At 40.3% G+C, this 13,674-nt stretch overlaps 1 protein-coding gene across 2 annotated transcripts in view; it reads right to left on the bottom strand.

Moving 5' to 3' along the window:
- GRID1 (glutamate ionotropic receptor delta type subunit 1) overlaps window positions 1-13,674 on the bottom strand; it is a 1,160,974-nt gene that overhangs the window by 585,508 nt on the left and 561,792 nt on the right. For both annotated transcript variants that reach the window (XM_043982152.1, XM_043982151.1), the window contains exon 4: window positions 6,539-6,744. In XM_043982152.1, the coding sequence (XP_043838087.1) occupies window positions 6,539-6,744 (206 nt within the window). The remainder of the gene's footprint in view (window positions 1-6,538; window positions 6,745-13,674) is intronic.

Here is a 13,674-nt window from a genome sequence, read left to right as displayed (position 1 = left end):
TCCAGTGCAATTGTCTTCAACCAGTTTCTTCCCTTACTTTAAATATTTTCTTTTTCTTTACCTCTAATTTCAAAAGCTAATGTATTTATATGTGCTCTTAATCCTACTTCCTCTCACCTCTTTTTGGAACTTGTTCTGTTGATCACTTCATCTTTCTCATTTATAATTTGACAGTATGAATCTTCCCATCTTTACTCATTATTTTCCTTCTGAATGCAAATGTACTTTTCTTGCCTTTAAAAATTAATCAGTCGGGGCAGCTAGGTGGCGCAGTGGATAGAGCACCGGCCCTGGAATCAGGAGTACCTAGGTTCAAATCCGGCCTCAGACACTTAACACTTACTAGCTGTGTGACCCTGGGCAAGTCACTTAACCCCAATTGCCTCACTAAAAAAAAAAATAATAATCAGTCAAAAAAATTAATCAGTCTATCAATAAAATTTCTCTTGTCCTTTCCATTTGCCCCTCTTCACTGCTAAATGAAATCTATACACACCTTCTGCAATTCCATATCACCCACTTGCTCCTCACCCTCTTACAGTTTTGTTTCTGTCTCTGAAATGTTTTTTTCCAAGATGGACTTCTTTAAAGCTTCCTCTTCCAAAGCTCCTCAACACTGTAGACTCTAGATGACATTTTTCTCTTTGATAATATCCTGTCTTCTGTTCTATGGCATTTTACTCTCTTCTATTCCTTTGACGTCTTTCTGAAAATACTTCTTATCTCTTTCATTGGCTATTATTATTCCTATACCCACTAAATGTAGGTGTGACTCACTCCCCCCACCTCAAGGCTTTATTTGGCATTAAAATTTCTTCTCCCTTCCCTCCCTTGGGAATCTCATCTACCCCACAGTTTCAGTGATCAATTTCTGTGGATTAATCTAAGGACTGTCTCTAGCTCTGACTTCTACCTCCTACAGGACAACTCTATCTTAACATCTAACTGTCTCCTTAAACTCAACATGTCTAAGATTGAACCCATCAGCCCTCGTCCCACCAAAAATACCTCCCAGATTTCCTATTTTGTTGTTATTTTAGTTTCTTCAGTAACCTGAGCTCAAACCATAGAGTAAGCATGGTATAGTGGGGGCAGCTAGGTGGCGCAGTGGATATAGCACCGGCCCTGGAGTCAGGAGGACCTGAGTTCAAATCCGGCCTCAGACACTTAACACTTACTAACTGTGTGACCCTGGGCAAGTTACTTAACCCCAATTGCCTCACCAAAAAAAAAAAAAAGAAGCATGGTATAGTGGAGATTAGCCATCTGTTCTTGGAACTAGTAGATCCAGGTATAAATTCTGGCTCTATCACCTGGATAAGACCCAATTTCTTTCTGCCTCACTTTCCTTATTAGCAAATGAAGAGGTAGGATTTGATGACTTCTAAATTCCCCACCAGCACTACATTTGTGATCATGCTTGACTCAAGAATCAATCGACTAGTATTTATTAACTTCCCAATGTGTGCAAGGTATCATCCTTGGCACTCAAAACAAAAAGAAAAAAGAAGAAAAGGAAGAAGAATCTTTGTTCCTAAAGGATTTAAATTCTACTATTGGGGAGAGGGCACACAACATGCACATATATGTGTATTTATATGTGCATATCCACATACATATATTTATTATATATTTACATTCATAAATACACCTATCTGTGTAGTATGTGTATGGATATGGTGTTAATACTAAAATAATTTAGGGAGAGGCATTAATATATAGGAGGATCATGAAAGGCTGTATATGGTAGCACTTGAGTTTTGAAAGGAGCTGGTTATTCCAAGGGGCACTGGTGAAGTAGAAATAAATTCCAGGCTTTGGAGGAGTAGCTTGTGCTAAAGCAAAGAAAGCGAGATGGAATATGGAATGCAAGTAATAGCCAGCAGCCTAACTTATGTGTAGAATGTGTGAAGGTGAGTGATGTATAATAAGATAGAAGAAATGGACTGAGGCCAGACTGGGAGAACTTTTGATGCCAAACAGGAATATCTTATCCTTGGGGCAATAAGGAGGCATTGGAAGTTTTTAAGTAGGGGATGAAATGACCTGTCTTGTTCATTCGTGCATTCCCAGTTAGACATCTTGTATAGCATCTCACATAAAAAATGTACTTAATAACGGTTTCTCAATTTGGATTATATGCATTCTATTCATTTGTTTGAAAAGTATTAAGTACTACATGCATAGTACTGAGGTAGGCACTTGGGGTGTTAAGATGAAAGTCAATACGCCTCCTCTTCCCAATGAGCTTATAAATTACTATCGAGTTGATGATAAATATGGTTCAAGATGAGATTGATAGGGGCAAAGGAATGAAACCAGAACTAGATGAAGATATAGGAGAAATGCTTTTTAACTGGGGGAGGGAGAAGAGGAATCTGGGAAAACTTAATGGATGAGGTGACTCCTGAGCTGGGCTTTAGAAGGAAGGGGAGATTTCCTTCAGGCAGAGAAAAGAAAAGAGTGCATGGGAATAGAAGAAGGCAGGAGGATCTCTAGGAACATAGATGTGTAGTGTAGCAGGTAGAGCACTGGATCTGGACTCAGTAAGCCAGCTTCATATCCTAGCTCAGATACTACCTGTGCAAGCCTTGCTAAGTCATTTCACTTCTTCTGGCCTCACTTTCCTCCATTAAAAGTGATGGGGTTATGGGGCAGCTAGGTGGTGCAGTGGATAGAGCACCGGCCCTGGAATCAGGAGGACCTTAGTTCAAATCCTGCCTCAGACACTTGATACTTACTAGCTGTGTGAGCCCGGGCAAGTCACTTAACCCCAATTGCCTAACAAAAAAAGTGATGGGGTTAGACTTCATGACATTTAAGGTCCCTCCTTAAGTCAGTGATATTATTCTAAGCAGATGTCTGACTGCCACATAAAATCATGAAGAAGGATAGAGCGAGATAAAGCTGAAAAACATAGGTTGCAGTTTTCTACCAGGTTAGTTTGGGGAGCTGATTTTTAAACAAATCCAGCACTTTGGGAAACCAAAGAGACACATGAATGAGCTCCAAAGAGTGACCATAGCCCCACATCACCCATGATAAAGGGAAACAGGTCTTGCCACAGACCCTTTAGGAACCTCTTTTATGAGTGTGAGATGGCCCTCACTTATTTCCTCAGTTCTTTATCATCAAGGAATGAGATATACATGACCCCTGCTGGTGACTTTCTCCCTGCTATGGCCTCAGGGCACAATTGTCTTCATGAAAACATGCGAACCCCCTACTTTTCTTTCAGGTTGTAGGTGACCCACCCACCTTTTCTAAAGCCCCTGACCTCTTGAAAATCAGAAATCTCTCTTTCAAGCTATACCCTCTCTCACTCTCAGCAGCTCTTTACCTCCCCTTCAATTACCTTTCCTCTCAGTCCCAGAATGCTCTGATCCCCCTCTCAGGGCATGCCCTCCATTCCTTTCATCACTTTTGTAACCTGGCTGGGAGGCTGCTCTGATAGTCTGATGTCTTTTTTTATCTAATGGAAGCCAAGAATTGTTCCCAGTTCCCTCCTCAAGTTATTCTGAGACCTCTTTCTGAGCATTATGTACACAGGACAAGTCCCAGGGCACATAAGATGGGTTGTGTTAGTGACAGTTCACCCTGCCACTTGGCTTCCTCTGCGTAGCTTCTGCAGTGGCTCATAGTAACTGCATTTACATATCTGTGAACTGTGCAAGTAACAGAGAGTGCCAGGAAAGATTTGACTGTACTGAAAACATCTACAAATCAAGCACAATCTAAGTGACAGTCTTGGGATACTTTTAATTTGACACCGTCAAGTCCCTTTTGGCATCCTAGTTCCTAATGAGGTCTTTAGTATTTCTCCATGCTCCGAAAATGCAAAAGAATGGTTTACAACAGAGATCATAGGTATATCCCAAATAATACTTTAATCTGGAAAAAAGTCATTTAGAAATGATAACTGAGCTATTCCACACCATGGCCCCCACTGCTGTCTCTATGTCCTGAGACCAAGCCAGCTCATCCTTCACTCTCTCCTTTCCCATGTACTTTCCCATGGACTCAGCATGGTCTCCACCAACTTCTTCCCCTTTTTCCAGCTAAAATGGACTACTTTTATATGTTTGATCTCATTCTTCTCTCTCCTGCTTCCATGATTTCCTATAAGCCATATGTTTTCCAAGCACTGCCTCTACACCTCTAACTGCTTGAATTAAGCTCTGCCTTTAAAGGGCAGCTTGGTCTTCCACTCAATCAACAAACTATTATTAAGTACCTCCTATACTTTAGCCCCTCTGATATGTGCTGGAGATAGAAAAGCCAAAGAGAAACCTGTCTGATATCTGGGGAGATGCCTCTTTCTTTATATCCTGTGTGCCTAGAGCTTTCTGGAAAGCATTGGTTTTTTCCTCTGTCCATGGAGGTCTCTGATTGGCCCCCACACCACCAACTTTGGCCAGGACAGTGGCACTCTCCCTCACTTCCAATCCAAAATTTCAGTGAGATCACTCTGTAGGGAAGCACTGAATGTCAATCCCCCTAATCTTTATTCTGCCATTAAGTCAACTACTTTATAAATGCCTATTATGTGCCAAGCACTGTGCTAAGCATTGGGAATACAAAAACCAAACCAAACCAAACAAAAAAACAGTCCCAGCTCACAATCACAGCTGTTCAAATGGTCTCTATGCCTTGCTATCCCTCCATCCCTACCACCTAACCCTCAGGTTTACTGGCCCTTTCCATCTGCCCTGTGGGGGGTTTGGGAGCATTTTCTGTTGTGTTTCCCAGTTAGAATGTGAGCTCCTTGTTGATCAGTGACTATCTAGCTCTTCAATCTCTGCCCTAGGTCCTATGTTTGGATCATAAAAGGCACTTAAAGAACACTGTCTTATCAGTAATTCATTTATTCAACTCTTCTTTGTTCTTACAAAACTCATTCATCTTTGTAATATTATTTTATCCACCAGTATATTTTCATGGAAGCAATTATTCCTATTAGATGATATTTGCCTGTATAACTTCCAGGACTACTAACATGGAACAGGGATAAAATGGCAATAAAAAAGAGAATGTCTGTTTCTAAGCCACCACCATTGATTTCTCATGTGCCCATCTGAAAGCCCAGGGGCCATGCTTTTAAGTTTCCACTTACAGTGACTCAACCAGGGGTCACTTAATGGTCTAAAGCTTTAGTTCAAGAAGATGCATATTACAGATGCTTATTAATACACTTACTGTCTGTCTTCAGTGTCATATTATCACTGCCCAGAACTTTTTTAGGCTTTAACTTCTCTCCCTCTGCTTTATCAGTTTTTCCAAATGGGTGACTTGTTTCAGAATTCAACTGGCTATGAGGTTTTATCTCCTCTACCTGTCACAGGCATTGAGGTTAACATTTTGAAAAGCAGAAAACAACCATCCAATTATTGCAAAGTCAAAGTGTTGTTTTTTTCACATTTCCTGGTAAAATAGCAAATGGTCTTTGAACAAATGTCTCCTCTTACTATACCCTCTTCACAAATAAGCCAAAAAACCAATCCCAGCTAAGTTGTCCAAGAAAGCCTAGAAAGTTCGGTCCATGATAGAAAGCAGCCTCCAGAGGCAACTCAATGGCATTTGACAGAAACAGGAAAGAGACAATTAGTAGATCTGTAAAGAGCCCCCCATGCACTGGAGAAATCCATCACCCATATTTGGGCATTTAATTGAACTCAACACTTAAACAACAATTAGGCTAATGTCAGTCATCTTGTCCATGTCCTTAATCAACTGACCCTTCATCCATCAATATAATAGTACAGTATGTTTCTATATTGACTATTCTAGTCTCAACCTAATGTTCTGTTTACTTAAGTGATAGTTTCTGTTCATTACAAATACTCTTACACCAAATGAGTTGTTAAAATTGACCCTAATATTAAGTAATAAATAAGTAGCCTCAGGTACCAAAGAATAAACATAAGCAAAATATGTTGCTTTGCTAGGATCGACAAATACACAATTTTTGGTGTTCAAAAACAGTATGTATCTAATAATATATGAATCAACCTTAAGAATGATTGTATTTTGGTAGACCTTGAAGTAGTGGTAGGAAAGGACATGTGAAACTGGGAAGGAAGGAAGGGAGGGAAAGGAATGGAGTGGAAGGGAAGGAGGCAAAAGTCCCAAGTCCTTGCCCCATGACCTTTAAGGCAATTTCACTGTGCCACATGTGACAGACACCACTGACATCATAGAAAGCTTGAGTTTGGCCAACTTTTCTGTTTCTGAAAAATATTAAAATATTCAGGGTGCCCAGTATCCTCAAGGTTCACCACACCAACATAGCATTTCAAAGTGAAAATGATTACGCACTTAGAGGACTGAGTTTGGCGCCCCCAAGGTTGTATGATGATGAATACCAATCCTAACTCTTGCTGTACCTCAAAGAGCCAACTCACCCAAGATAGTCTGAGCCTCATAATCAAGAAGAGAAACCACCTTAAGATGGAAAACTCCTGGCAGGGTAATTGCAGATCCAGGAGATCATCAAGTCATGTTCTATAACATTGTGTGACAAATAAACTGACTCACTGACCTCATTGATGAATGTCTGGGCTCCATGAGGACTCAGCAGCAGGATTGCCCGACGTAGTGTATCCCGATAGCGATTTAGTTCCTCAGTCTTCATGGTGGTAAAGAGGCTGGTGAATACACGGCTGATGTTCCTGTCCACCTTCTGTAAAGATACATCAAGCCCCAACCTGGAAGCCTGGTCCAGAAAGCTCTGCAACCCACGTATATCTAAAAAAGAGAAGAAAGGAAAGGTGAGATAGAGGAGAGAATATGAAGAAGGGGAAAAGGAAAAGAGGGAAGGGATGAAGGAAAAGGATCAGGGAAGCAAAAGGAAGAAAAAAACATAGAAAAACATGGAGAGAGAGAGAGAGAGAGAGAGAGAGAATATCAATGTGGAAATCCATCATTAAATCATCTGCTTACTCAAAACCCAGTCAAAACAAAAGAAAACCCTGTTGGATGTGAAAGGATGTACAAAGTGGTATGTGAGATATGAAGTTTACATAAGACCAAATACCTACCTCCATGAATTTTACAATCTAGTAGTGAGGAAAGACATAGTAAACTCTAGTGTGTAGGGTGAAATAATGCAAAGAGCACAGAATTTGGACACAAATGTCAAATTTGACCTCTGACATTTAGTTAGATATTGGGCAAATCACTTGACTTCTCTGGTCCTCAATTTCCTCATCTGTAAAATGATGGATGGTGAAGTGAGGCAATCTGGAGTCAAGAAGACCTGAAGTCAAATCCAGCCTCAGACACTTACTAGCTGTATGAACTTGGGCAAGTCACAACCCCATTTACCTCAGTTTCTTCCTCAGTAAAATAAGCTAGAGAAGGAAGTGGCAAACCATTCCACTATTTCTGCCAAGAAAACTCCAAATAGGGTCATGAAGAGTTAGACATGACTGAAATTACTCAACAACAACAATGAAAAATCATGCTATATAACCACTAGGATTTCTTCTAGCTTTAATTCAAATCTCTTAGAATCTTCATACAACAGAGAAGAATAAAGTAAGGAGTGAATGTTATGAGACTCTTGAGGGTGGCTCATCATGTCCAGGATCTGAGGATTAGGAAAGGCTTCCGGGAGAAGTTAATATTTCAGCTAGATTTTGATGATAATAATGGAAATAATAATTATGCTGATAATTAGGATTTGTATCCATGAAAGAGAGTGTAAGGGGCTAAAATTCTGGCTATACTGTCTAAAATATCTAATGAGTGGTCACCAATAAATTATAAGCTTTAGCAAGAGTTAGACTTTTAAGCATTTATTAAGGAGAATAAGAATTTAGTAAAGAGAGAGAGAAAGGCCTAGATTAATCTATCTATTAAAGGGAGAGAGCATTCCTAGCTCCCTTCTCCACCACAGTCCTCAGGAAAGCTCGAGACAGAGCACCAGCCTCCCCCTTCCTCCTCCCACAAACCAACATCACTTCCTGATGCCAAAGAAAGCCACATGGTCCTGCCCTCAGAGGCCCTCTCCTCATGGTGGAGCTTTTCTATGGTAAGTCTCCAGCAGGTGGCATCATTCCAATCGTTACAAGAGGTTTATGACAGCAAGTCAATACAAGATCATTGCTGCCAATGATTAGAGACAGGTTATCCTTGAGGCACCTGTGTATATTGATCAATACAGATCATTAAAAGAAACAGTAGAAACAGCAATATAGGAGCATCTATGTAGCACAGTAGATAGAGCACTGGCCCTGAAGACAGAAGGACCTGAGTTCAAATCTGAACTCAGACACTTATTAGCTGTGTAACCCTGGGCAAGTCGTTTAACCCTGATGGAAAGATGGAAGGGAGGAAGGAAGGAAGGAAGGAAGGAAGGAAGGAAGGAAGGAAGGAAGGAAGGAAGGAAGGAAGGAAGGAAGGAAGGAAGGAAGGAAGGAAGGAAGGAAGGAAGGAAGGAAGGAAGGAAGGAAGGAAGGAAGGAAGGAAGGAAGGAAGGAAGGAAGGAAGGGTGGAAGAGTAATATATTATGGCAGTCTGCAAAAATTTAGCACCTAGCAAGACTGGTTTTGGAAGCTAGAAATAAAAATGGTTCTCTTTTATGGACTGATAAAACAAATCCCTCTTCTATAAATGCAGCCTTCAAAGTATCCTTGAGAATTCAACAAATAGTCTGGGATAGAATTGAATATTCACAGATAAAACCTGAGTTCAAAATTGCCTGGAAAAAATATTTTAGTAGATGTTACCATAGCAAATACTGAAATCTCCTGTGAATGAAATAAGAAGAAACAAGAGAAAGAAAGACTTCCAAAACAGAGACCTAGCAGAAGTCAAAATTATATGAGTACAAGATAAAGTATACATCATCTTTGTCCTTCTGTAAGCCCCTGAAACTGTCCCAGGAATATTTTCAGGGATCCCCCATAAGATAAACCTAAATCCCAATATTTGTATTCAATAACAAAAAGGAAAAAATCTATTTTGCATAGTAATTAATGGAACATTGAATGTGAAAGAATAATGGGACAGTGAGTTGTCTAGGATCATCGCTTACCAAAGTAATACAAATTCAATACCTCTCTTTCTATCTCCAAAAGGAAGTACTTAAGCAGGGGGAAAATCAAATGAATTCCCCTTGCTGAACTGTATATTGTAAGAATGACCATTCAATTTGAAAATTACATACTTGGAAACTCCAAGAACTCTACAACCTCATAGAGGTGAGTAAATCCTCCAGAGGCACAAATGGCTACTTTGTCACGACATCTCATCCTGTGTAATTCTGGGTCATGTTCTCACTGACTTATAGCTACGTGATCCATGGGGTAGAATGTTGGACCTGCAATCAGGAAGAACTAAGTTCAATCAAGCCTTAGATCCTTACTAGTTAAGTGACCCAGGCAAACTACTTCATCTCTCTGTACCTCAGCTTCCTTGTCTGTTAAATAAGGGTGATAATAGCAAAGACCTCTGAGGTTGTGTGTGTGTGTGTCTGTATGAGGATCAAATGAAATATTTGTAAACTGCTTCATAAACCTTCAAATATCATATAAAAGTTATTATTACAAATAATAATCTTAAATAGAGGATCTTTGTTAACAGTATGATATAATGGATAGAGGGCTGTATCTGGAGTCAGGGAACCTTTAATTAAAATCATATCTTTTGCCCTTCTTAATGTACAATTAGAAGCAATTAATGATCACTCTGACCCTCAGTTTCATCATCCTAAAGCAGAGTTGACAATAATATATTCATGTCTCCCTCACGTGGTGGATAATAGTATCATATGTTTAGAGCTGCAAATGGCTATAAAAGTGATTTATTCCAACCACTTCCTTTTTACAGATGAGGAAAGAGAATCATTGAGGTTTAATGACTTCCCCAAGGTCACAGAGCTAGAAAATGGCAGATCTGAGAGTTAAAGTCAATTCCTCCTTTTACCCTTTGTGAAGCATTTTGCAAAACTTTAGAACACTATTTGGATTTCAGGTATTATTGCCCAACATGCTAGAGTCCTTCCTCTAGAATATTTTTACATCTTATGTGTACCAAGGTAGTTTTTAAAATAACCAGTTTAAATTCAACTAGCATTGCATTTTCCTCCTAAAACCAATTTTTTGTCCCCAATTATGCATACACACACAATCCTCATTAAAATTCACCTATCCCATGTTTTATGACCTTGGACCCTCTAACCTCATAAACTTCCCCATGTTCATTGTCTTATGACTAAGCCATTGGGCATTTAATATTGAGAAAATTGGAAGCATCTTATAGATGGCAAATGTTTTGTTTCTCTTCAGTCTCTTGGCAGCTCTATTTTGATCAATTTGAATTCTGTCTGCCACTCATTTATCATCAGCCATACTCGAGGGAGAATTGCAACAACTCCTGGCCACATTGCCAAAGCCAAGGAAAGAGATCCATGCTCAGAAAACAAGGGCCCTTTGCAGCAGCAGGTTGGGTCCTTATTCGAATACCTTCTGTAGAGAGGGAGGCCATGCCAAGAGAAAGGCAGAGCCGGAATGTCAAGGTCGATCTATCCATTTTACCTGAAACCAATACCACCAAATGGGGAAATTTGCTTATTTCCAGAAATCTGTGACAATCAGAAACTCAAGACCCTAGCCACCAAAGGAATCAAGTTTGCATCATTATCATTTAATGAAGTGACCCAAATTTAATTACACAGAGAATAATCCTGATCTTATTTACCAAATAAGGGCCTTTATATCACTTAGAGCCAAACTTTAGAACCACTGTCCAACACAGCAAGCATTTACCATGTGCAAGGTTCCATGACCCAGGTGCTAACCCTAAGAGTACACATCCAATCTTTTGCAAAGTTGGCTAAATTCTACAATGAATGTGCCATTGTGGTGAACTTAGATTCAAATCCTGTTTCTGCCTCAGTCATCTTTCTCCACTCCTTTATGGACCTCACTTTAGAAGACTTTCTACCTAGAATGCTAGCTAGACCTGAACCCACCCTCCTTGTATAATAATGCTTGGCATGTATAGAACACTGGAAGGTTTACCAAGCACTGTACACACACTAATTGTGGACATTTACATAATAATTCAAAGTTTGCAGGTACTTGACAAACATTGTGTCCTTTGAGTCTCACAACAGCCCTGTAAGGTGGGTGCTAACATTATTAATAGCCGCATTTTACAAAGAGGTTAAGTGACTTGTCCATCATCACACAACTAGAATTGTCAGCTGCAGTCCTGAGTGTCAGGTATTTCCTGATTGTGTGTTCAGCACTCTTGAAAGTACATTGCCCTGTTAATGTGGAAATACGTTTTGCATGACTTCACATGTATAATGGGTATCATATTGCTTGACTTCTCAGTGTGTAGGGGAGGGACTGGAGGAAGGAAGAGCATTTGGAATTCAAATGTTTTTTTTTTAATTAATGTCAGAGTGACACACACACACAAAGAGGAAAAAAAAACTGTCCGGGATCTTTATCTCATTTTGTTTTTACAAATAACACTGTGAAGGAGGTGCCACATCTATTATTATTCCCATATTGCAGAGGAGAAAACTGAGGTTTAGGTTATGTAGTTTGCCTTATGGTCACACAGCCAGCCAGTGGATGAGATAGAATTTGAACTCACATCTTTCCTGATTCCAAATTCAGAGCTCTTTCCCAACCCCACCACAAACACACACACACACACACACACACACAGAGTGCTGTCTTTTCTAGGCATGAGCCCTTCTATAGCTATCTCTAAACATGTCTGATTGTAAGTACCTGGAAGGCAGGGTTTTCCTCTTTGAATCACCAGGGTCTGGCAGGGTTTCTAAATGCTCTCAGGGTTTAGTAAATATGGGCTGTTGTTGCTGTTGACAAGTCCAGACTTTCCCAGAAGCAGCAGGGGAGATAAAGAACAAAAAGTCTTCAAAGGCAGGACCTCTGCATTACAAGGTCCTGTTCCAAAGGCTCTAAGCAACAACATCAAAGCAGTTGGAGGAAGGTGATTGAGACTTGAAGGGGATGGGGAAGAGGGGCTAAAACTGGAGGAGATTTGATTCTCAGCCCACCCGTCAGAGAAACAGCTTACATTTATTTTTGTAATGCACTAAGGTTCTCGAAGCACTCAGTTAACAAAAAGTCTATGAGGTAGGTTAGTGGACACAACTGTGTGACCTTGGGCAAATAACTTGAACTCTCTGGTTCCCACTTTCCTCATCTATAAAAAGAAGAGATTGGTGATTATAATTATTCTAGAAGACTAAGGATGAACTCTGCTGCCCACCTCCTGACAGAGATGGATGGCTCAAGATGAAGAATGAGACACAGATTTGGGGCACAGACAATGTGGAAATGTTTTACTATTCATGTTCGTTAGGAGGATATGCTTTTTTCTTTTAAATGGTGGGAGTAGGAGAGGGAGAAACCAAATTTTGTTAATTTTTGTCAATGGAAGATTTAAAAAATGGAAAGAAAAGAGAGGGGAGTAGACTAAATGGTCTGAGTTTCCATGCAGCTCTGATTCTAAGATTCTATGGGTCTAGGATGTATTGCTGATTTATAGATGAAGAAAACTAGCCAGCTTCACAGAGTAAGTCCCAGAGCTGTACCTTGAACCCCAAGTATTTTCATTCTAATACCAATGTTCTTTGCACTGTCACTCTAAGGGGGACCAGCTGATTGTCTGTACTGCCTCCTGATTCTCTAAAAATACAGAAATATTCTGGCTGCCTTTGCCCCCCCCCAGGGCCACGGCTTTGTGGGCACCAACAGTGGACTCTTTCTAGGTTACCAAAGCCACCTGGAACCAGCCAGCTATAAAACCTATAAAATATTGCATCAATCCACATGGAGCAAAGGTGATGGGCAAGGGGCACCTCCCTGAGCCTTCACACCAATGCATCTGAGCTGCATGGGAAACACTGGGCCTCTGTCACTTTAGACCTTCGTGACTCTGGGCAAGTCTCAACCTCTCTGGGCCTCATTTTCCTCTTCTGTGAATGAGAGAGGGAGGAATGAGGTAGCCCCTAAGTTCCCTTCCAGATCAATATTTGCCATTTTATAATCTTTGTGAAATAGCCTCACAGCTCTTGGGTATGTTGGCATAGAAGCAGCAACAACAACAATAAGGACAACAACAGTAGCTAACATATAGCACATATTTCTCTGCTCCAGGCACTGCTAAGCACTTTACAGTTATTATCTGATTTGGTCCTCACAACAACCCTGGGAAGTAGGTTCTATTGTTATCCCCATTATATAGATGAGGAAACTGACGCAAACAGGGTTAAGTGACTTGCTCAAGGTCACACAGATAATAAGTGTCTGATTTGAACTCAGGTCTTCCTGACTCCAGGTGCCAAACTCTGTTCACTATGCCACCTAACTGCCCCAAACACATATCCTTTAATTATCTTGTGAAATTGTTCTCTTCCTTCTTCCCTTTCTGTTTTTCTTTTTTCCTTTTCCCCAATCCTTCCCCTTAGACAGGTAGATGACACAGTGGATGGAGTACTAGACTTGGACTCAGAAACCCTGCATTCAAATCCTCCCTCAAATATTGCCTTGCTGTGTCTTCCTGAGCAAGTTGCATGACCTCTCATGCTCAGTTTCCCCATCTGCAAAATAGGGATGATGACAACAGCTACGTCCCAGGATCATTGTGATGATCATATGAGGTAACTCACATAAAAGACTTTGCAAA

This window comes from Dromiciops gliroides, chromosome 2 (assembly GCF_019393635.1).
Source record: "Dromiciops gliroides isolate mDroGli1 chromosome 2, mDroGli1.pri, whole genome shotgun sequence".
Taxonomy (NCBI): Eukaryota; Metazoa; Chordata; class Mammalia; order Microbiotheria; family Microbiotheriidae; genus Dromiciops; species Dromiciops gliroides.
Note: the sequence above shows the minus strand (reverse complement) of the source record. Positions and strands in the feature narration are given on the sequence as shown.